This window comes from Zasmidium cellare, assembly GCF_010093935.1.
Source record: "Zasmidium cellare ATCC 36951 unplaced genomic scaffold M409scaffold_26, whole genome shotgun sequence".
Lineage (NCBI taxonomy): Eukaryota > Fungi > Ascomycota > Dothideomycetes > Mycosphaerellales > Mycosphaerellaceae > Zasmidium > Zasmidium cellare.
In genome coordinates, this window is record NW_022986970.1 from 380,053 (window position 1) to 400,852 (window position 20,800).

Here is a 20,800-nt window from a genome sequence, read left to right on the forward strand (position 1 = left end):
GGTCAAGTGTTTGGAGGAGAAGGAGGGGGGTGGGAAGGAGGGGATGGAGAGGTGGACTTGTGTCGGGCAGAAGGTTGTGAGGGGGATGCTTTGGAATGCTTGAAGACGGTCCTCTTGTTTACTGGATGGAGGACTTCTGTTCACTTGGACGAGGGATGAACGCCGGACGCTTGTATCACAAGACCTACGGACCTGGATGCGCAACACATCGCTCTACTGGAGATCAGAGCCCCGCAGGGACAAGTGACTGGGACGGAAGTTCTTTGGAACGCAGGACGAGAAATCATTGAGTCAGGATCGATGACCCTCTGAGCATTGATTCAACACTATTAATGGCCACCAACGCCGCTACTGGACTCGACATACCGCCAATATGTCTTCGCCGACATCCTCCTAAGAGCCTTGCCCTTCCACACCATGAGCAAGAAAGTCGACATACACGCCAAAGACACGAATCCGGCCGTGATGAAGCAATTCTGCAAGCCCATATTCGTATACCACGGGGTAATGGCATAACTAAAGCCAAAGCCGATGGTATTGCGAATGATAATGACAGAAGCCATGGACTCGCCACTTATCTCCTTAAAGCAGTCGACTGCATAGGAGAGTCCAATTCCTCCACCAACTACCAGGCCGAACGTAAGCATTCCTAGACCGAAGGCGAGACCGACCCAGTGGACATCGTGGTATGCTCCTACTCCCCAGGTAATGAGGCCTGCAGTCGAGAAAATCCCGGCGACGATGAGAGGCCAGAGGCGATGTTCCGGTTCACGGGTGCCATTGTTACGTTTGGCGAGGTAGAGGGCGAGGCGGTCGGCCACGTAGCCTGACCAGAGACAGCTACACGGATGCGATGTTAGCTTTCGAGAAAAGAGGAGGGATGGCGAAGGTCTTACCCAAAGATCGCCCCAATAATAGGGCCGACGTAGATGCACCCAACCAATGCCGCTGACCAGTTGTACGGAGGAGCACTGAGTACCGGCGAGGCTGTTCCGTTGAGGACGTTATACCACGAAAGATTAATGCCGTAGATGAACCCAGCCCAAGCAATATTCGGAAACTGCACGATAATAGGAAGAGGCCGCCACATCATATTCAGGACCTGCTTCCACGACGGACTGCCCGGAAGACGACTGAACAGCTTCAGCCTCGCCGCATACGACTTCTTTCCCGGAAATTGCAGCGCGGCGGTCTCACTTCCATCGGGCACATCAGTCGATCCAGCGGCGATCTCCTTGTCGCCAGCCTTCTCATCATCGACGACCTCCGGCGGAGGACTCCCATTCACGGGCGTCTTAGTCTCCACCCCTTCAATCGTGTCGCGGAAGAACATCGTCTCCTCCATTCCGAAGAAAAGTCCCACAAAAGCACAGGCCGAGATGATGGCGCCGAAGTACATCGTCCAGCGCCAGCCATAGGCGTCGTCAAACCAGCCCGCAATCAGAGGAGCGATGAAATTCGACTCGAAGAGCACGAGCACGTACACGCTCATCCACGTCCCGCGCTCGTGCGCAAAGAACAGATCCGCGATGCTGATTTCCGGAAGAGCTTCGATAGGTGCGCCAATGATGCCGATGAGCACTCGAGTGCCATACCACTCCCCGGCGGAGGAGCAATGTGCCGTCCAGACCATGATGGGAATGGTAAACAGCGTCGAGAGCAAGTAAACCCCTCGCCGCCCGTACGCCGAAGCGATCGGTTGCCACAAAAGACACGCCCAGCCGAGGAAGAGGAACATGACTCCATTCCCCTGCACCAGAACCGTAGTGCTGATCCCCGTGTCGCGCGTGATATCCGCGATGACGCTGTAGTGCAGTGTCGTGGGGATGCCGACGCCGAGGGTGTACAGGATGACCATGGCCAACGACCAGAATTTCCGACGCCGTGGCCAGTTGAGGGGGTCTTGGGGGTCTTTGCTGGGTTGCGGGACGAGGAGAATTTGCGTGTTGGAGGGGTCATGGTGGCGGTCGTGGTGGGCTTCGGATGTCAGGTCGACGAGGTGGACGGTCCCAGGGACGACGTCTGGAATTGAGGCCATGGTGGGGATTTTTTTCTGGCCTTGGACGTGGTGGTGGTGGAAGAGTTATTTGGGGAGGAGTGTTTTCATCCTGGGTCGGAACACGGCAGATGGCGAATCCTTCGTTCAACGTTGTTGGGTTCGAACTTCTAATCGAAGGTGTTGCTGATAGGGCAACTCAGGCTGTACGATAAGACAGCAGCGATCGACGTCGATACCGCCGGCCAGGACGCCGGGTTCGAGTGCAGTGCCGGCGGCGGCATCCTTGAGGCCGATGAAACAGATGCAGCGACATATCAACTGGTAGTGGAGAGTGTTGTTGTGGTGATGCGATGGTGATGAGGTGTCGTCGTTATCAGACCCTCGCCTGCATGCAAAGCTTCGATGTTTGCCCGAAGAGGGTTGCCTAGTTCCACATCCCGGGCGTGGTGTTGGACGGTGGCCGAATGCTATGGACAACAACTCCTCTACAGATCTTGATCATTCTGCTTGAATATCAACGGCTTCTGAGCGTGGTAAAACGCTATTGTCTGTTTCTTACTCTGGACATTGATCGGCGTTGAAGAGACACGACCTCGACCTTTAAGTTTATCTATTGATAGTTTCTCTATCGACAAAATGCTTTCAAGGCCGATACGCAGATTGAACATTCGTCAAAACATACCGTCAATAAAGACAAGAACATACAGCTCCCTCAACTCCCCAGCCGCCCAGAACTTCACCGTCAACGGCGACAGACTATGGTAAGCCCCCATCCCTTCCCTCCAACCGCCCTTCCCATCACTAACAGCCCCTCCAGGAACGACATCTACCACGCAGCGCAATACTCCGCCCCGAACCCCACAACCACCGCAGGAGGCCTCTCCCGCCTCAGCGGCACGCTCTACGACAAACAAGCCCGCGACTGGTTCGCCTCCCAAGTGCACTCCCTCGGCGCCAAAACCTACACAATCAACAGCACAGGATCACAATTCGCCACTTTCGACTTCAGCGCTGCCATGCCCGACGTGCCGCCCATAGCCATGGGCTCGCATCTCGATAGCGTGGCGACAGGGGGGCGGTTCGATGGGCCGTTGGGGGTGTTAGGGGCGTTGGAAGTGGTGCGGAGTTTGAAAGAACAGGATGTGAGGACTTTTGCGCCGATTGCGGTGATTAATTGGACGAATGAGGAGGGGGCGAGGTTTTTTCCTCCTCTTGGGTCGTCGGTCGTGTACGCGGGTCAGAGCAGTGTTTCCGTTGCGCATGAAAGTAAAGCGAACGATGGGAGTGGTGGCACGCTTGGAGAGGCGTTGAAGGGGATCGGGTATGTGGGTGATGGACCTAATACGTTTCAGGAGTTTCCGCTCTCGGCGCATTTCGAGATCCACGTCGAGCAGGCGACGACTCTGGAGGAGGCGGGGAAGAGCGTCGGATGGGTGACGGGGTGGCAGGGGATTTCGGTGTTTGAGATGGTATTCAAGGGCGAGGACGGACATGCGAATACGTATCCGATGGACTCGCCGCATCGGAGGGATAGTTTGCTCGGGGCGAGTAAAGTGATCGTGGAGATTGAGCGGTTGGCGCTGACGAATAATGGGTATACGACTGTGACGGGGATTCAGTCGGGGCCCGTGGGGAGCTGCAATATCCAGTCGTGGACGAAGATCGTGTTTTGCTTGATGCATCATGAGAGTCAGAAGTTGTTCGCTATGGGCGAGGAGATTAAAGCGCGGGCGCAGGCGCAGGCGAAATTGGGTGGGTTGGAGATGGAGGTCGACAGGGTGATGCATCTCGAGCCCGGGGAGTTTTGGCCTGAGGCGGTGGATTGTGTGAAGAGGGCCTGTGGGAATAGAGGGATGGGGGCGAAGACGTTGACGGCGCATGATAGCACCATGACGACGTTGGTGTGTCCTACGGCGATGGTGTTTGCGAGGGGGAGGGAGGGGATTTCGCACTGTGCCCAGGAGTGGACGAGTAAGGAGGATTGTGCGGAGAGTGCGGCGGTGCTGGGGAAGGCTGTGCTGAACTATGATGAGGTGTTGAGGAAGAAGTATGAAGGCTAGGGTATATGTCTTTGCTCAGGAGTGTCTATTGACATGAAGCTCGCACCGAAGACCCCTTGGGACGGCGGCGAGTGTTCCCAACTGGTGCATCTCGTAGTCAGTGGCTGTCACGCTTAGGCGTGTCGTGTAGTCACGGTAGATGGTGGCGATCAGCAGCCTGATTTCCATCACGGCTGGTAGAAGTCATCAGTAAGAGAATTCAATCACAATGAGGAATATCTCTTACCCAAATGCTGACCAATGCAAACTCTCGCCCCATGGCCGAACGGCACATGTGAATACTCCATAGACTTCAGTTTCTCCTCGCTGGCATCCAGCCACCTCTCAGGCCGCCACTCCAAGGGTCCATCATACACGTCTGGATCGAGGTGCAGCACCAACGTGGGTCCGATGACCGTCGTCCCCTCAGGAACATAGAGCCCCGAGTACGTTCTCCCACCCGGTGGAACAACTCTCTCTTGGCGTCCTGAGGCTGCGGGATGAAGCCTCAACGTCTCCTTGATCACGGCTTCCAAGACAGGACAAGTTTCAAGCTCTGCCAAGGGCAACTTCCCGTCATCGTCAGGTCTCAAAGCCAGTAGCTCAGTTCGCAGTTTGTCTTGCCACTGAGTGCGTCTGGAGAGTCGCCAAGCGGTATACGTCAACGTACTCGCGGTCGTCATCTGCCCAGCCTTCAACTCGTCAAACATCTCACTGGCCATTTTGTCGCGATTCAGCTTCGCTCCCTTTCGCATGTGGCCGTACAACGAAAACATCTCGTCTTCGTTGCTGCCCTTATCAGCGTCGTGTGCATCCATCAAGCTCTCAATTCTTCGTTTGACATCTGCGCCGTACTCTCCATTCTTGACATACTCCTTTGGCAGCAGTTTCCTTCCCAGCCAGTAAGTATGCAGAGTTGGAAAGTTTACCCAGAGCGGTGTCCAGATCTGGCTGCGCTTGAGATTGACGACGAGTGGACGATCTTGTGAAGAGAGTAGAGTATCAGTACCATGCTTCTCGCCGTACAAGAAGCGGGTCATGACATCGTGCGAGAAGCAGTCAAACAGCACAAAGACGTCGACCACGGAGTGAGTCTTCTGCTCCAGCATCATTGCCTCCAGATACGCCTCCACACGTTCTCTCACCATCGCCTCACTCTTGGCAACAACGGTACTTTTTGCAAAGGCTGCTGCAATCTGCCTCTTCATCGCTTGGTGATCCGTGTACTTCAGCGTCGAGAACAAATTGTCCTCACCATACACCGCGAAGCGCGAGAAGTACTTGGACTTATCATACCGAGATTTGGTGTCGTAGATCTCGCGGTAGTCGGTAGGGTTGCCCAGTGTTACCTCGTTGGGTCGAATGCGGACGACTGGGCCATATTTGCGGTGCCATTGAGAGATGGTCTCGTTGCGACGAAGACTGATATCGTGGTATGTGAGGTAGTGACCCGAGAGACTGGCGAGTTTTGGGCCCGGGATGTGTGAAAGAGGTCCGTACAGCAATGGCTCTAGGATGTAGTAGTGGAGGATGAAGCCTGCAGTCAAGAAGGCGAGAATAATCAGTGTCAATGGAACTGTTTGCAGCTCGCCGAATGTAGTGTCGACGTTGGCCATGTCCAAGGACTTGGCTAAGCGATGGCTTTCCCGCGTGGTGGTCGAAAGGCTTGTGTTCTCACTTCGAAGCTGACTTCTTGTGAGACGCGCGTGTACACGCTCTGTTGCCCTATCGGACGTTATGCCCTTCCTGAGGGATTACCATGAGACTTGTGATAAGCAGGGACAGCTCAGAGCTCAGAAAGCTGGAAAGTCCTCAGTGGACTTTGGGGTGTCAGACCTCCCTAGTATCATACATCTACTGTACACGGAATAGCTCATCACTCGATGTCCAGTGCGGCATCACCATCATCAGGCAGATGAGCGACGACCTCTTCCACCATAGCAATTAGCTGGTCGATATCTGGCCGCTCCGCTGGTTCGACGGTGAGACATTTCCGGACAATCTGCTTGACCGGATCCGATATCGAATCTTCACTCTTTTTGGAGCTCGCGTCAGCATCAGACACGCGTTGCTTGCCTCGCCTCGCTTCTGCAGCACCCTCGTCTGGGAACCTCCAATCACCGCCAAGCACGCAGAGTGAAAGCGAACCGCCTGTCTCCTCACTGCGAGCTTCGAAGGGCGACTTCCCGACTAGACATGCGTATAAAGTGCAGCCCAAACTCCAGATGTCGACTTTTGTATCAATGACGGTGCCGGTCTTGACGTCGAAAAGCTCTGGTGCTCGGTACGGCATCGTGCTGTGTTCCGCCGCCTGATCCTGCACCTGCAATGCCAGAGCTCTGCTCGTTATCGATGTCGGTGAAGGCGCCAAAGATCCAAGGTCCATCAGAATTGGCTGCGTGCCATTGTCTGCGATCATGATGTTGCCAGGCTTGATGTCGCGATGGGCATAACTCCTCATCTCGCCTTCTGCAACACCCTCCTGCGCGGCCATGACCTCGCCCTCCATGAGAGGCTCATGTTCTGTGTCTCCATCTTCTCTGTCTTTCCTTCGCCGACCCTGATTTGCTTGTACTGCCTCGTCTTCCGCGTCTGCGTCCGCTTGTGCAGCCTCTTGCCTTACTTTCTTCGCTTTCCTTCTACTGTTCTCGCCTCCTGGCGCGCCTCTTACGCGATACTGATGCATCGCCTTTAATGCTCGACACACTCCCAAGAAAAGGACCATCAGCCTCCGCTCGGGAAATCGCGCGCGGTTGACGAGGTTCGCATTGATGGCGTCTTGTAGGTTTCCTCTTCGATAGTATGGAAGTAAAATGTAGACTGTCTTCATGCCCGGATCGCCTCCCCGTTCGCTCTCCACACTGTGATCTATGGCGTGGATGATGTTGGGATGTGGTGAGAATAAGCTGTAGGCTTCGACCTCCTTCAAGGCCTGCGTTACGCTCTCCTGGCCAAATGGACATCGGATCTTCTTGAGCGCGTATAGAGTCGGGTCGGAGGGCAATTGCACCAGGTAGACGTAGCTGAAGCCTCCCTCGCCCAGCAGGCGCAAGATCTTGAGGCTCCTGCCATTGATCTTGAGCGAGGGATTGGAAGGGAAGCAGTTGAAGCAGTTGCCGAGCTGCCAGACGCCGTCCAGAACATAGTGTGAGAGCTGCTCAAGCAGCGACGGCGACGACATGGTCAATCAAATGAATGAAGGAGAATTGATTGATTGCTGGGATGGGTGTTGATGGTGTCGAGCTACACACACGGTTGGCTGGTAGACAAGCCTCCTGCTTACGTACGCCGCTAACATGAAGCCCGCCCGTTCAGGCGACGTGCAACCTCGTCCTCTTCCTTCGCACCTCACGCGAACCATCAGCACATGCCACGCTCACCACGCCCAGGGCGATACGACAGCCAAGCAAAAGACAAGAGGGATTCACCGACTCGATACCGAACCGCCACCTGTCTGAGCTCTCCATATCCGGATTCGCATTGCAGTCGCATCATGCCACGTTCTTGGTCTCGGTTCCATTCGTCGACCGGTTTCACCACCTCTCCGCCCAGTGGTGACCTCCGCGCTGGGAAGGCTGAAATATCGAACCTTGCACGTTGCGTCGGCGATCCATCACCATCCATGACCACCCCCCAGCTCCCCAGCTTGGGATGCCTATGCTTATGCCCCTCTGGGCACGGCAATTGGCAGCATTGTTCCTGGTAACCATCTGCGCCATGTCGTCTTGTTCGTCGGACTTTTATCATCAGGCCTCCTGTTTCAGGCGAGTGATTCGCGGACTTCTCGACTCGCCCTTGTAGCACATTGTCGTTGCTACAACATCTGCTCTCCATCAGCCGTAGTATTTTTGGATTGGGGATGATTTGCCAGTCGCCTTGCTCGAGAAGTAGGTATAAATCTCGAACGATGGGACGCCTTTCTTGCAGTTTTCCATCTCTCACCATCTTCCCTCGTCTCTCGTTGTAATCGATCAATTATGGGCTCAACACAGGTCGGCATTGTGCGAGATTTGGCCAAGTATCCGCCTCAGGATCCATCGGCCAAGAAAGACCTCTACAATGCTGCATGGGAGCTGCTGTACAGCACAGAGTCCGCTCAAGACACTGCTCAGCGGTTGTACCATGGCGTAGGGAGACATCACTTCTGTCAGCAGATGAATCTGATGGTTTACTAGCATGTCCCACTTGCAATGGCCCAGACAGGCATCGACCTGAATTTGTTCAACATTCTGGCCGAGCAGCAGGACAAAGAGTGGACGCTCGAGCAGCTCGCCGAGAAGACCAAGGCGGAGCCCGCGTTGCTGTGTGAGTTCGCCCCTACACCAAGAAAGTAGACAACAGCTAATGTCAATTCTTAGATCGCATCCTCCGATGCCTCAACGCATACGGAATGGTCACCCAGACCAAGGACAACACCTTCACCTCATCGAACATCACCAAGAATCTTGCTCTCCCAAGCACGCACGCGGGCATCAAACACTAGTCAGTCTTCCTGCACATTCGTCACACGTGGGGTCTCATGTGTTACCGATGAGCAATAAGCTCCAAAGCCTATCCAACTGACATATCCTGTGTGGGCAGCTCTTTAACCATGACCCCTGCGTACAACGCCATTCCCAAGTACCTTGCCAAGACGGGCTACAAAAATCCAACCGACTCTGCACCATTCAACCTGGCCTATAACACAGACATGCCAGTCTTCGAATGGCGAAAGCATAACCCAGAGAATGCCAAAGCTGGGCAGGCTTTCATGGCCGCTCAACGCATTGGCCAGAGGAGCAATTGGGATGGCCGCGTACCTGTCTCCGATCTTCAACTATCGGAGAAAGACGTAGCCGACGGTCGCGTCATGTTCTGTGACGTTGGTGGTGGCATGGGACACCAGTGCCTCGATTTGAGGAAGTATCACCCTGAGCTGAAGGGCAAGATGGTGACGGAGGATCTTCTTCTCGCCCAGGACATGATCCCCAACCGTGAAGAGATGAAGAAGCTCGATATCGAGCCCATCCCTCACGACTTCATGAAAGAGCAGCCAATCAAGAACGCGAAGGTGTACTGTAAGTCAAGCCACAGAAAAATCCACGAACAACGACTAACACCTCTCAAAGACCTCCGCAACGTCATTCATAATTGGAATGATGAGCCCAGCAAAGTCATCCTCAGCTCAGTCCGCAAGGCCATGGCAGACGACAGCGTCGTCATCATCGACGACGTCCTGATGCCCACCATCGGCGCTACATGGAAGCAGGCCAGCATGGATATGGCTATGATGACCATGTTGGCCGCAATGGAGAGGACTAAGGAGCACTTCGAGAAGTTGCTAGCCGAGAGCGGCCTCAAGCTGCGTGAGGTGCATACGTACGACGAGGAGTATGGCGATAGCTTGATCGTTGCTGTGCCTGCTTAGATGACTGCTACATCAGGTTAGAAATGGGCTGGGTAATGAGTCTTGGTAGTCAAAATGGAAATGAACACTTCCTTATGATGATCCTCAGCCTGTTGTTCGGCTGAGCAATTGCGTGTGTGACGTGAGCTCTCCTTTCGCGTCGTGCAGCTACTGCTGATAAAAGAGCTCGACTTCACCGCAGCCAAGTCCTGGCCGTAGGGGCGCAGATAAAGGCGATCTGCAACTGATAAGGATACAAGTGAAGAAGAGCTACTACTAAATGGATCCTGAACAATCCAAAGAAGCTCTCCATCGCTTCCTGAGCTTGACAACAATCGGAGGATTACGACGAAAACATGAGCGTCGTGACATTGGGAGAGTAAGTAACTCACACATCCTGCTCAATACCAAACTAACCCTTCAACCAACAGGAATCCCAACAAACTGGACACCACCCTCCTGCAAACCATCACCTCCAACGCCGGCCTAACCCTCAACCCCTCCCACATCAACGACTGGACCATCCTCCTCGGCACCCTCGACGAACCCATCGCCAAAATCCTCGCCGAGGAGGACTACACCCTAACCCCCGACCTCGCCAAATACCCACGTTCCAACATCTCCATCCCTCAGAATGAGCTCGAATCCGATCAAGGCGGCTGGGCGACGAAATTCATCTCCAAAGCCACCACCCCGAAGAACGATTTGCTTGCTGGAAAAACCGTCGCCCTCAAAGACAACATCGCCTTCGCCTCCGTCCGCTGCACGAACGGCACCACCGCCTTCGAATGGACGCCGACCATCGACGCCCCCGTCGCCACGCGGATCCTGGATGCCGGCGCAACGATCACGGGCAAAGCGACGTGCGAGAATGCGTGCATGGAAGGCGACAGCGACACCTCCTGCACGGGCCCCGTGCACAATTTCTATGCGCATGGGTACTCGTGCGGCGGGTCGAGCAGTGGCAGCGGGAGGCTCGTGGCGAGCGGGGCGGTGGATCTCGCGGTGGGAGGGGATCAGGGGGGGAGTATTAGGATTCCGGCGAGTATGTGCGGGATTGTTGGGTTGAAGCCCACCTGGGGTCTCGTGCCGTACACGGGGATTCTGAGCCTTGAGGCGACGATCGATCATGCGGGTCCCATGGCACGCACTGTGGCGGACTGCGCCGCTCTCCTCGAAACCCTTGCGGGCCCGGACGGCATCGACGACCGCCAGCCCCCAAACCTCCCCCGAACGCCCTATACCACCGACCTCTCCGCCTTCCTCGCTACCGCCCCCAGCACGAAACCCCTCACCGGCATGCGCCTAGGGATCCTCACCGAATCCCTCCAGATCCCCGGAATCCACCCAGCGATTGTCACTCTCTTCCACCGCGCCGTGGCAGCCCTCCGCGACCTAGGCGCGGAAGTCAAAGATATCTCCATCCCGCTGCACGCCGACGCGGCGGTGGTGTGGATGTGTTCGTTACCCTTATCGGGGGCTCCGACGGCGTTGCTGAATGAGAGTATGGGGCGGAAGCAGTTACACCTAAATGATCGCGAGCCCGTCACAAAGTTGAAGCAGGAAGAATTTGATAAGCTGGGGCCGGGGGCGCAGAATCTTTATCTGAGGTATTTGTATTTGAAGCATGCCTATGGCGCGAAGGTCCATGGGAAATGCACGAATCTGCTGAGGAAGATTAACGTACGTTCCCCCTTCTTTATCCCCTCCCCTCCCCTAACCCTCTCTCGCCACAAAACTAACTCGACAAACAGGACGGCTACGACGCCGCCCTCCACACCCAAGTCGACGTCCTCCTGACGCCCACCCTCCCCTGTCCCCCCAGCAAACTCTTCCCCAACCCAGAAACCCACGGCCCGCTAGAGCGCCTGTCGAGAAATCTCAACCTCGTCGCTAATACCGCGCCTTTTAATAGTGAGTCTTGCCCCTCCCCTTCCTATACTCCTCACCATGTCCCCCACTCCGCTAACGATTGTGTAAAATGTACAGGTACAGGCCACCCCGCCCTCTCCCTCCCCATGGGTTTCGTGCCCGCCAGCACCAACGAAAACGAAACGATAAAACTCCCCGCCGGACTGCAAATTGTGGGGAGGAAGTTCTGCGAGGGGGATTTGTTCAAGGTCGGGGCCTGTTGGGAGGGGAGGGGGGATTGGAAGGAGTTTTGATAAATGAACTTCAGAGGAAAGGAATTGGGAGGGATGGGTGAGGTGAGGTGAGGGGAGAGAGGGTGCTGGTGGCAAGTCCTTACTTAGGAGGACTTCCTTTTGACACGACATGGTTCATTAGATTTCTATGATAATCGATACACTTTGAAATGCAATTCCCTTTCACGATGATGATGAACGCTCCACGAAGATGCCGAAACCCACAAAAGCCCCAATTAGAGACTTCCCAATTGCAGGGATCCCCCTTTTCCATCCCGGAAATGCATTTTCACGCCTCAGATCCCATCAACGCCTCTCATCAAAACTCCCACATCCGTCCCTCGCAAATGCTCTCTTCTAAAAAATCCCCATAAACTTCTTCTTCTCCTTCCCACCCACCAACTCCTTCGCCCGCGCCTGCTCTTTCCCCATAGGAATCCCCGGATCGCCCGACGCCGCCGCGCGGATAATCGCCAGTCGCTGCTTCGCCTGCTCGTAGCTTTGATCGGCTGCCCGGACGTACCACATGTTGGCTTCGAGGGGGTCGCGGCGGCAGCCGATGCCCATTTCGGTGAAGTAGCCGACGGCGTATTCGGCTTTGGGGTAGCCTGTGGGGAGAGAAAGATGTTAGTTTGGAATTGTGGTTGGGGGACAGTGGGGAGGATAGTCAAATACGTACCCGTCTCGGCGGCCTGCTTTGCCCAGGCAAAGGCCTCGGCTTCGTCTTTTTCCAGCACGGGCTCGGCGCCAACCATGTACCAAGCACATAGTGCCATCATGCCTTCGACGTGGCCTTTTGTCGCGGCGCCGTTGTAGAAGTGGACGCTCAGAGCTGCGTCACGTGGACAGCCATACAGCCCATTCTCGTACGCCTGTCCCATCAGGAAGTTGGCGTTCACATGTCCCAGCTCTGCCGCTTGGGTGAGAAGTTGTGCTGCGTATGCCTCGTCTTTGAAGACATCATCGCCAAATCCCTCCAAGTGCATCAGTCCCAGCTCGTAAGGTCCAGTATTGTACTGATAGTCCGCGCTTTCTGACGCCCTCTTAAGCCACTTGATGCCCTCGCGATACTTGTCTTTCAGTCCCATGTCGCCGCGGATACAAGCCAGTCCCAGTCGTGTCGCCGCTCCGGGGTGATTCTTGGACGCAGCGTTGCGATAGAACTGAACAGCTTTCGGATACGACTTCGCACATCCCCACCCAAACTCGTAACACAAAGCTGCACGATACCCTGCTTCGGCGTGTCCGTGCTTTGATGCCGCGACGAAAAGTGGAAACGCCTTATCGTAGTCTGGCTTGCCTTTGTTAAAGAGTCCAGAAAAGTAGCCGTCTCCTAGATAGTACTGTGCGAAGGGGTACGCTCGGTCGGAAAGTCGTTGCAAGATGTGTTTGGCTTCTGTTTGGAGTTCGTTCGGGTCGAGGCCATCTTCTGGGAGTGCGTCTTGCGCTGCGTTGATCATGAAGATGGCGAATTCGTACTGTACGGCGGCGTCATTAGTCTTCTTCACGTTCGCGCGGTACATATCCAGGGTTTTCTTCGTATTGAGTAAGCTTGCTGCGCTGCCTACAACGCTCTGCAATGACTGATTGTTTAGAGGCGGTCCAGGGGCAATTTGCTGGCTATATGGGAGATTGTTCAAAAGATCAACATAACTGGTAGGTCTGCTGGCAGGCGACCTTCTAGATGTCGACAGATCTCGGCCATATACGGCGGGCGATCCTGGTTCTGATCCATTTGCACTGAGAGGGGATAAAGTACGACCACGTAGATCCTGGCCAAGATTATATGCTGATGTCGGTCTCGAAAGTCCTCGGGGAACACCTAACGTCTGGGATCCTGTCAGAGAATGTGAAGTCGACCGACGATGTTCTCCAGACGAGCTCGAACCAGCCGATTGTGTCGTCATCTGGGAGACACGGTTCTGTGGTTTGTGTCTCTTGGAGTCTTCAAAATGGTGGTATTGCAAGCCTGGACTGTCCGGCGCCTCTGGCTCTTGCGAGAAATGCAACTCTCCATCTTCTTCGATTCGAGGATGATTGTGCGTGCTTGAAGAACTTCGGCTATGCGCGTAATATGATGCACGCTGCTCGACGTGTCCGTTGGTTACCGGTGCTTTGCCTGCCCGGATGGGGAGTGAAGTCTGTGAATCTGACGGCATCATGCGCGCGGACGAGTCTGGTGTGTAAACATTCCGGGAGCTCCTCCTCGACTCATCATCAGCTGCAGCTTGTCTTATGGATGCCGTCTCTGCCTCGAGTATGCCCATCTGCGGGGGGTTGATGCTGACTGGACTTGCGGGAGTGTCTTGAATCCGCACCTCTGGGCCATGCTGTATTATGGGAGAGGGAACTGCTTTCCGCTTGACTGGTGAACCCTGCCTGGGTGGTGTATGCTGGATGCTACTGGGCGATCCGGCTCGTGCTCCATACTCTTCATTCAAAGGCGGCGTGCCTGGCATTGCTGCGGGCGGTTGCTTCTGGGCCCATTCCTGATCTCTATCGTCCCACTGTTCTCTACCAGGAGATACTGGAGTCTGGGGCAAAGGGTGTGTGTAGGTGTGTTGAGCGGCGCTCTCGGTTTGCGCCATGGCGAGGGGGGTGTTTCTTTCGTTTCCTCGTCAAGACGACGTTTCTGGGCCTTGTATATCCTCCGATGACCCCTTCCAACTAGCAATGTCTCACTAATGATATATTGCAAAAGATCGCGGTGAAGTGCCGTCTTTCAGCTGAACGTGCTCAGTCGTATCCAAAGTCGCAGGGTCAAGTCAAAAGGCGATCGTCGGTGTAAATGGCGAGCGAGGGTGGGCGCGGCCGGGCCGGCTCCTGTATTCGTTTGTGGAGCCCGCGGGCGTGCAGCGAGGGATGTTGGTACGGTTGTGTTCCTGCAGTAGGACGGCGTGCAGAGGGGTTCGGCGGGCTAGTCGTGTTGTAGAAGCAGACAAGTCGACGTTCCTGACGCAGACTAACTACACGACAACGTCTTTGTTCTGGCAGAATGTATCAGCAGCCATAGCCTCGGGATCAGGCCGAGCATGGAGATGATGTCGCATCTGTCATCAGGGCGTGCTGGGCGGCGCGAAGAGCAGCGGTTGGCAGAGATGGGAGTGTCTGGATGGGGAGTAGGGCGAAAGCTTACGCAGAGTTTGGCTGGGCCAACGTGTTTCTCAGAGCTAAAATAGGACCACCGCACGGCAGCCTTTCTGCGTCAAAGGGAAGAAAATTCTCCGCGGGGAGAAGGGAGGAGGTGTTTCTTCACGACGATGAGGCTGCGATGTCGTTAGGTAGAGGGGAGAGCACAACCTAGTCATTCGAATACGTAGGCCCACGCGCCGTTCGTTGCCAGTGCAGTGGAGTGGGTATGGCAGGGATAGCTCCACCCTGGCAGCAATTGTGCATTTGATGCATGAATTGGTGAAGGAGCCTCACGGACAAAGGGATGCCTTTTAGCAAGCCTCTGTGCATGACGGGATCGATGTTTGAGAGAGATCTGCCTGTTCGTACCCCCTCGTGCCGCCGCTATTCGACAACAAGGCTCCTTCCAACAACAAGGCGTCCGTTCTGTAGCTGCAAAACCAGCGATCCTTCGCTGCACCCTCCCGTTTGGGAACACCAAGCCAGGCGGGCGGCCACATGACAGATGCTGTGCTGGGAAAGGCTTCGGGGCCGCGATTGACGGCGCTTCGCCGTGCACAGCAGCAGCATCTCATCATTCGCAGAGCTGATGATGACACAGCTCTTCACACCAACACTTGCAACGGCGATGGGGGCCATCAGGGTCCAACTACATAGGCGAATGAAAACCGTCGTCGCGTGCACGAGCGGGTGGCTCGGATGGGCGGCTGGCGTCGTTCAGACCAAGCGCTGGGCCTAGCAAACAAATACCGTACTGCTCCATCCGGATTCATTGAGACGATAGAATACGGCGGAGGATGCGTGAGAGTGAGAGTGAGAGTCTTGTATATACGGCTTACTCGGAAGCGCTCGGGTTTGGATGCCACCATCGTAGTTCGCTATCCCCCTCGTCGTCGTACAACAGATGGTATAGATTGATTAATGAGAGGGGAGAATGTTCTGTGCAGATGCCAATTGCAGGCGACCCCAGCATGGCGTGTTACAGGCCTGATCGCCGGCTGGGAATCCATCGACGCCGCATCAACACATCGTAATTATCCTCGCTTTCACCTCGATAGCAGATACCCTGTTCGGCCGACCGGTCAAGAGCGTGGCAAATGCAAGCCAACACAAGCGCAGAATATAGTGTGAGCAGAATCGGGCAAGAATGTCGCTGGATGCGGGAGGTCTGTTTGTTTTTGAATCGCAGGTCGCGCCCAAAAATAACCAAGAAATCGCCTCGTCGATGCGGCTAACTCTTAGCTGGCAGCCCGTGTCAGGGGATTGGTGCTTGGCGGGCGGAGGAGCAAACCTCGCGGGCGAATCCTGGGCGGGCTGGCTGTGCCTTGGACTTGTTTGCTGCTCTGGCAACCACCGCCGCCACCCACTGCCTACCCCAGTCCTCTAACCAGGACGCCGTGTTTCATGTCATTCGTTGTGTTGATTGCGACATTCGTTGATGCTTGATTCTATACCATTCGCTATCCACCCGTACCACTACTGCACCCACAGCTACCACCGCCGCTGAGCCCGGCCTCGTGGTCCTTCACTACCCAGACCCTCGGGCTCACACAAGGCTACCCGTCGTCTTACTATCGCTATCGCCCGTCATACAATCGCTACTTCGCACCGCTGGATGAGTTGTCCGTAGAGTCGACGTCCAGTTTAGGCGAGGGAGAGAAGCGAAGCACCCGCTAGGGAGACAAGGGGACAAGGTCGGCAGGACATTCCGAGACAACCCAGGCGCTCTGGAATGTGAAAGACTGTCTGCCTTGACGACAGCCGCCGACATGTCCTCCAACCCTTACCGCGACTCACACGTCCCCGGCAGGCGAGACTCGCAGCGCCGCCATCACCAGTCATCCGCGCGCCACTCCTCCAGCTCCCGTCGAAGACATTCTTCCACCGACCCAGCCGACGCCTATGCCGTCTCGGATCCGCACCACCACCGCCAGCGCCGAGACAGCAGCTCGCGCCGCCAGCGAGACGACTACAGAGACTTGCACAGCCATAACCGCCGCCGCAGGAGTTCTGCTCAGCGGCCTAGTTCCGGCCACGGAAGGGCTGAGACAATCAACGAGAAACCCAGGTCGCCGTACACAGAAGGCCCTGAAGTGCGCGTGAGCGAATATCACTCGGGCAACATGCCTTCCCCGTGGACCCCATCTGGTCAGGGCCAAGACCGAGATCCAATGCTCGAGACAGTCGGCAGAAGTGGCTCGCTTTCTAGGAAAAAGAGCTTGGTCAGGCCTGAAAGACGGCGCAACAATCCGGATGAGCCGGACTATTACTACCGCCAACATGCGCAGAACATGAATGTGATGCCGTCCACAACAGGCAGAGATCCACAGATGGAAGAAGATATCGCGACACTGGGCTCTGATTCTACGAACAAACCGCAAGGCATGGAGGATGTGCCACTGCAAGAGAAATCCGGCATGCAGCGAGCCAACAGCGCGAAAGGCAGCAAGAGGAATCCCAACAAGCTCACCCGGAATCCCACCAAGAAAGAGCGCGATCATGAAGAGAAAGAGCGCAGGCGCCAAAAGATTCAAGATGCGAGCGGCACACCGACCCTCTGGGGCACATACTGCCACGTTATCACATTCTGGTGTCCAAATGTCATTCTAAGGTGCTTTGGATTCAAGGCCAAGGAGCAGCAACGAGCATGGCGTGAAAAGATGGGCCTCATATCTATCATCCTGCTCATAATGCTGTTTGTCGGTTTCTTGACATTCGGCTTTACGCAGACCGTCTGTCCAGAAGGTGGTCCATTACGACTTCGCATCAACAAAGTCGGAGATGGCTACATGATTTTCCACGGCAAAGCTTACGACTTGACTCGCTCGCAGCATCCTCTTGCAAGAGGTGTTCCCGATGGGAGCAATGTTCTTTGGGATGCGGATCCACCAGGCAAAGGAATGGACGGCAGCTTCTTGTTTCAAAATGTCAACGGTGCCTGCAAGGGCATGATCACTGCGGCCCAAGGCTCTGACGTGCCAACCGATGACAGCGGCAACTTGGCTTGGTACTTCCCCTGCAACATGTACAAACAGGACGGATCTAGCCAGCCGAACCAGACCATTCCTTATTACCTCGGATACTCTTGCCACACCAGCCGTATGGCTCGTGACAACTTTTACGGGCTCAGGTCTTCTGGCGATGTCTTCTTCACGTGGGATGATGTGCGAAATCAGTCACGAAACCTCATGGTCTATTCGGGTGACGTACTGGATCTGGATCTCCTTGAATGGTTCAACAAGACGCAGGTCGCATATCCGGACAAGTTTGATGAGATCCGCCTCAACTCAGCAGTTCGCGGCAAAGACGTCACGCTGGCATTCTCTTCGGGCGACAACAAACAGGTTGCACAGTGCTTCCAGGACATTATCAAAGTCGGATCCATCGACACCGAGACCATTGGCTGCATCGCGTCGAAGGTCGTGCTCTACGTTTCGCTCATCTTCATCCTCAGTATTGTTGTGATCAAGTTCGTTCTGGCCATCGTTTTCCAGTGGATCCTCTGCCGCAAGTACTCGGCAGACAAGACCAGTATGACAAGCGACAAGAAGAAACGTCAGCAGCAGATCGAAGACTGGACTGAGGACATCTACCGACCACCGCCAAAGATCACCGACCCAGGTTCAGTCAGTGGTAGCGATCGCAACAGCAAGCGTGGTAGCTTCCTGCCGACGACATCGAGATTCACCAGCCCGTACGCGATGGAGCGTAGTCTCAATCGCAAGTCAATCGCACCCACGACTATGATTTCGCAACATTCGTCCTCGCGATTGGGCCCAGCCATGTACGGTCAGATTAACAGATCCGAAAGTGCCTTGGCTTATACTGATGCCAACAACGAGAGCCGTGCGAGCTTGATGGAATCTCACAACTTCTCTGGAGCCAACACTCGGTACAGCAGTGTCATGCACACCGACACAGATATGAGTGGTCCCCAAGGCTTCATTCACGAAGCCGTTGTGCCACAACCACCTCCTGAATGGCAGCCCTTTGGCTTCCCTCTAGCTCACACCATCTGCTTGGTTACTGCATACTCTGAAGGTCCTGACGGTATTCGCACGACTTTGGACTCTATCGCCATGACCGACTACCCCAACAGCCACAAGCTCATCTACGTGGTTTGCGACGGTCTTATTCAGGGCAAAGGAGAGAAGATGTCAACACCTGATGCATGTATCAGCATGATGAAAGACTTTGCCGTGCTGCCAGACGAGGTACAGCCATTTTCATACGTGGCAGTTGCCAGCGGAAGCAAGCGTCACAATATGGCCAAGGTGTACTGCGCTTTCTACGACTACGGCCCAGACAGCATAATTCCTCTCGAAAAGCAGCAGCGTGTCCCCATCGTATGTGTCGTCAAGTGCGGAACGCCCACCGAAGAGAATGCATCGAAACCTGGCAACAGAGGTAAACGTGATTCGCAGATCATCCTCATGTCTTTCTTGCAGAAGGTCATGTTCGACGAGCGCATGACGGAACTGGAGTACGAAATGTTCAACGGTATCTGGAAACTCACTGGCATATCACCCGACTTTTACGAGATAGTACTCATGGTCGACGCCGATACCAAGGTCTTCCCAGATTCGCTCACGCACATGGTCTCTGCCATGGTCAAAGATCCCGAGATCATGGGTCTCTGCGGTGAAACGAAGATCGCCAACAAGCGAGAGTCGTGGGTGTCCATGATCCAAGTCTTCGAATACTTCATCTCCCACCACCAAGCCAAGTCTTTCGAAAGTGTCTTTGGTGGTGTGACTTGTTTGCCGGGATGTTTCTGCATGTACCGCATCAAGGCGCCCAAGGGAGGTCAGAACTACTGGGTACCGATTCTGGCCAATCCTGACATTGTCGAGCACTACTCGGAGAATGTCGTCGACACACTACACAAGAAGAACTTACTTCTCCTGGGCGAGGATCGATATTTGTCGACTCTAATGTTGAAGACCTTTCCCAAGAGAAAGCAGATGTTCATCCCTCAAGCTGTGTGCAAGACGACCGTGCCTGCCCAGTTCAAGGTTCTTCTGTCCCAGCGACGACGATGGATCAACTCGACGGTCCACAATCTTATGGAGCTGGTTCTCGTCCGCGATCTTTGCGGTACATTCTGCTTCAGTATGCAGTTCGTTGTGTTTATCGAACTGGTTGGTACGCTGGTGTTGCCAGCCGCCATTGCTTTCACTTTCTACGTTGGTATGTACTGCCAAATTACCCACCTCGAAGCAGCCTACTAACAGTACACACAGTCGCCCTTGGTATCAAAGCCGCCATCACGCACACCGAAGCACCCACCATCCCGCTTGTCCTTCTCGCCCTGATCCTCGGTCTGCCCGGTGTCCTCATCGTCATCACCGCCCACAAAATCAGCTACGTCCTGTGGATGTTCGTCTACCTCCTTAGCTTGCCCGTCTGGAACTTCGTCCTCCCCACATATGCCTACTGGCACTTCGACGACTTCTCATGGGGTGACACTCGACAAGCGGCGGGAGAAGCCAAAGGTGGCGACAAATCCGGCCACGGCGGCGACGGCGAATTCGACTCCAGCAAGATCACGATGAAACGCTGGCATGACTTCGAACAGGAACGACGGCTCAGGGGCCCGCAGTGGGGCAACAGTACCACCACCTATGGAGGCAGTTATGGGAGCCCGAGCCATCCCGGCAGTGTCCACTATACTGGGCATGAGCGAAAGCCGTCCAGTTTGATGCTTTAAGCAAAGAAAGGATGAATGTTGCTATGTGTCCAGTCACTACTACGTTATAAATCACAGAAAAGGATGGAAAAAGGATTTGTAGATATGGGCATGGAATTGGGGAATTGGCTAAAAATCTAGGGCGGTGGTAGTGTTTATTTGGTTTGGTTGGTTTTGCTGCATGAAGAAGAGTGAGAGAAGGAAAGGAAAGGGGTTTTTCAATCGACAGGATGAAGAGTTCAAAGTCATTGCCGCATGTTCTTTCGCAGTTGTAGTGGCTAATGATAATTCATTCTTACACTTTTGCTGAAATGCAGAGGCGTTGCTTCACATCTTGATATTATATATCTAACATAAGTTAAGGGCGGCAGTGTCGTGGTCGAACTGGTTGACGATGGATGGCGTGTTCCT

At 54.8% G+C, this 20,800-nt stretch overlaps 8 protein-coding genes across 8 annotated transcripts; 4 read left to right on the forward strand and 4 right to left on the reverse strand.

Annotated features, from left to right (window-relative positions):
* Positions 1-329: 329 nt before the first annotated feature.
* Positions 330-2,038, reverse strand: M409DRAFT_25322 (uncharacterized protein; the record flags this gene model as incomplete). The annotated part of the gene is made up of 2 exons (XM_033807636.1): positions 330-840; positions 897-2,038. The coding sequence occupies 2 exons, from the start codon at positions 2,036-2,038 to the stop codon at positions 330-332; spliced, it is 1,653 nt and encodes a 550-aa protein (XP_033665333.1).
* Positions 2,039-2,635: 597 nt separating this feature from the next.
* On the forward strand, positions 2,636-4,059 carry M409DRAFT_25323 (uncharacterized protein; the record flags this gene model as incomplete). Its single annotated transcript, XM_033807637.1, has 2 exons — positions 2,636-2,760; positions 2,817-4,059. 2 exons carry the CDS (start codon positions 2,636-2,638, stop codon positions 4,057-4,059), a joined length of 1,368 nt encoding a protein of 455 aa, XP_033665334.1.
* Positions 4,060-4,262: 203 nt separating this feature from the next.
* M409DRAFT_25324 (uncharacterized protein) lies at positions 4,263-5,654 on the reverse strand (the record flags this gene model as incomplete). The annotated part of the gene is made up of 1 exon (XM_033807638.1): positions 4,263-5,654. The coding sequence occupies one exon, from the start codon at positions 5,652-5,654 to the stop codon at positions 4,263-4,265; it is 1,392 nt and encodes a 463-aa protein (XP_033665335.1).
* A 260-nt stretch (positions 5,655-5,914) lies between these two features.
* M409DRAFT_25325 (uncharacterized protein) lies at positions 5,915-7,219 on the reverse strand (the record flags this gene model as incomplete). The annotated part of the gene is made up of 1 exon (XM_033807639.1): positions 5,915-7,219. One exon carries the CDS (start codon positions 7,217-7,219, stop codon positions 5,915-5,917), a length of 1,305 nt encoding a protein of 434 aa, XP_033665336.1.
* Positions 7,220-8,015: 796 nt separating this feature from the next.
* Positions 8,016-9,445, forward strand: M409DRAFT_67939 (uncharacterized protein; the record flags this gene model as incomplete). Its single annotated transcript, XM_033817618.1, has 5 exons — positions 8,016-8,165; positions 8,214-8,343; positions 8,397-8,520; positions 8,620-9,095; positions 9,147-9,445. 5 exons carry the CDS (start codon positions 8,016-8,018, stop codon positions 9,443-9,445), a joined length of 1,179 nt encoding a protein of 392 aa, XP_033665337.1.
* Positions 9,446-9,780: 335 nt separating this feature from the next.
* Positions 9,781-11,589, forward strand: M409DRAFT_56711 (uncharacterized protein; the record flags this gene model as incomplete). Its single annotated transcript, XM_033813377.1, has 4 exons — positions 9,781-9,803; positions 9,856-11,107; positions 11,179-11,338; positions 11,414-11,589. 4 exons carry the CDS (start codon positions 9,781-9,783, stop codon positions 11,587-11,589), a joined length of 1,611 nt encoding a protein of 536 aa, XP_033665338.1.
* A 336-nt stretch (positions 11,590-11,925) lies between these two features.
* M409DRAFT_67941 (uncharacterized protein) lies at positions 11,926-14,156 on the reverse strand (the record flags this gene model as incomplete). Its single annotated transcript, XM_033817619.1, has 2 exons — positions 11,926-12,176; positions 12,248-14,156. The coding sequence occupies 2 exons, from the start codon at positions 14,154-14,156 to the stop codon at positions 11,926-11,928; spliced, it is 2,160 nt and encodes a 719-aa protein (XP_033665339.1).
* Positions 14,157-16,469: 2,313 nt separating this feature from the next.
* Positions 16,470-20,410, forward strand: M409DRAFT_67948 (glycosyltransferase family 2 protein; the record flags this gene model as incomplete). The annotated part of the gene is made up of 2 exons (XM_033817624.1): positions 16,470-19,890; positions 19,944-20,410. The coding sequence occupies 2 exons, from the start codon at positions 16,470-16,472 to the stop codon at positions 20,408-20,410; spliced, it is 3,888 nt and encodes a 1,295-aa protein (XP_033665340.1).
* Positions 20,411-20,800: the final 390 nt, after the last annotated feature.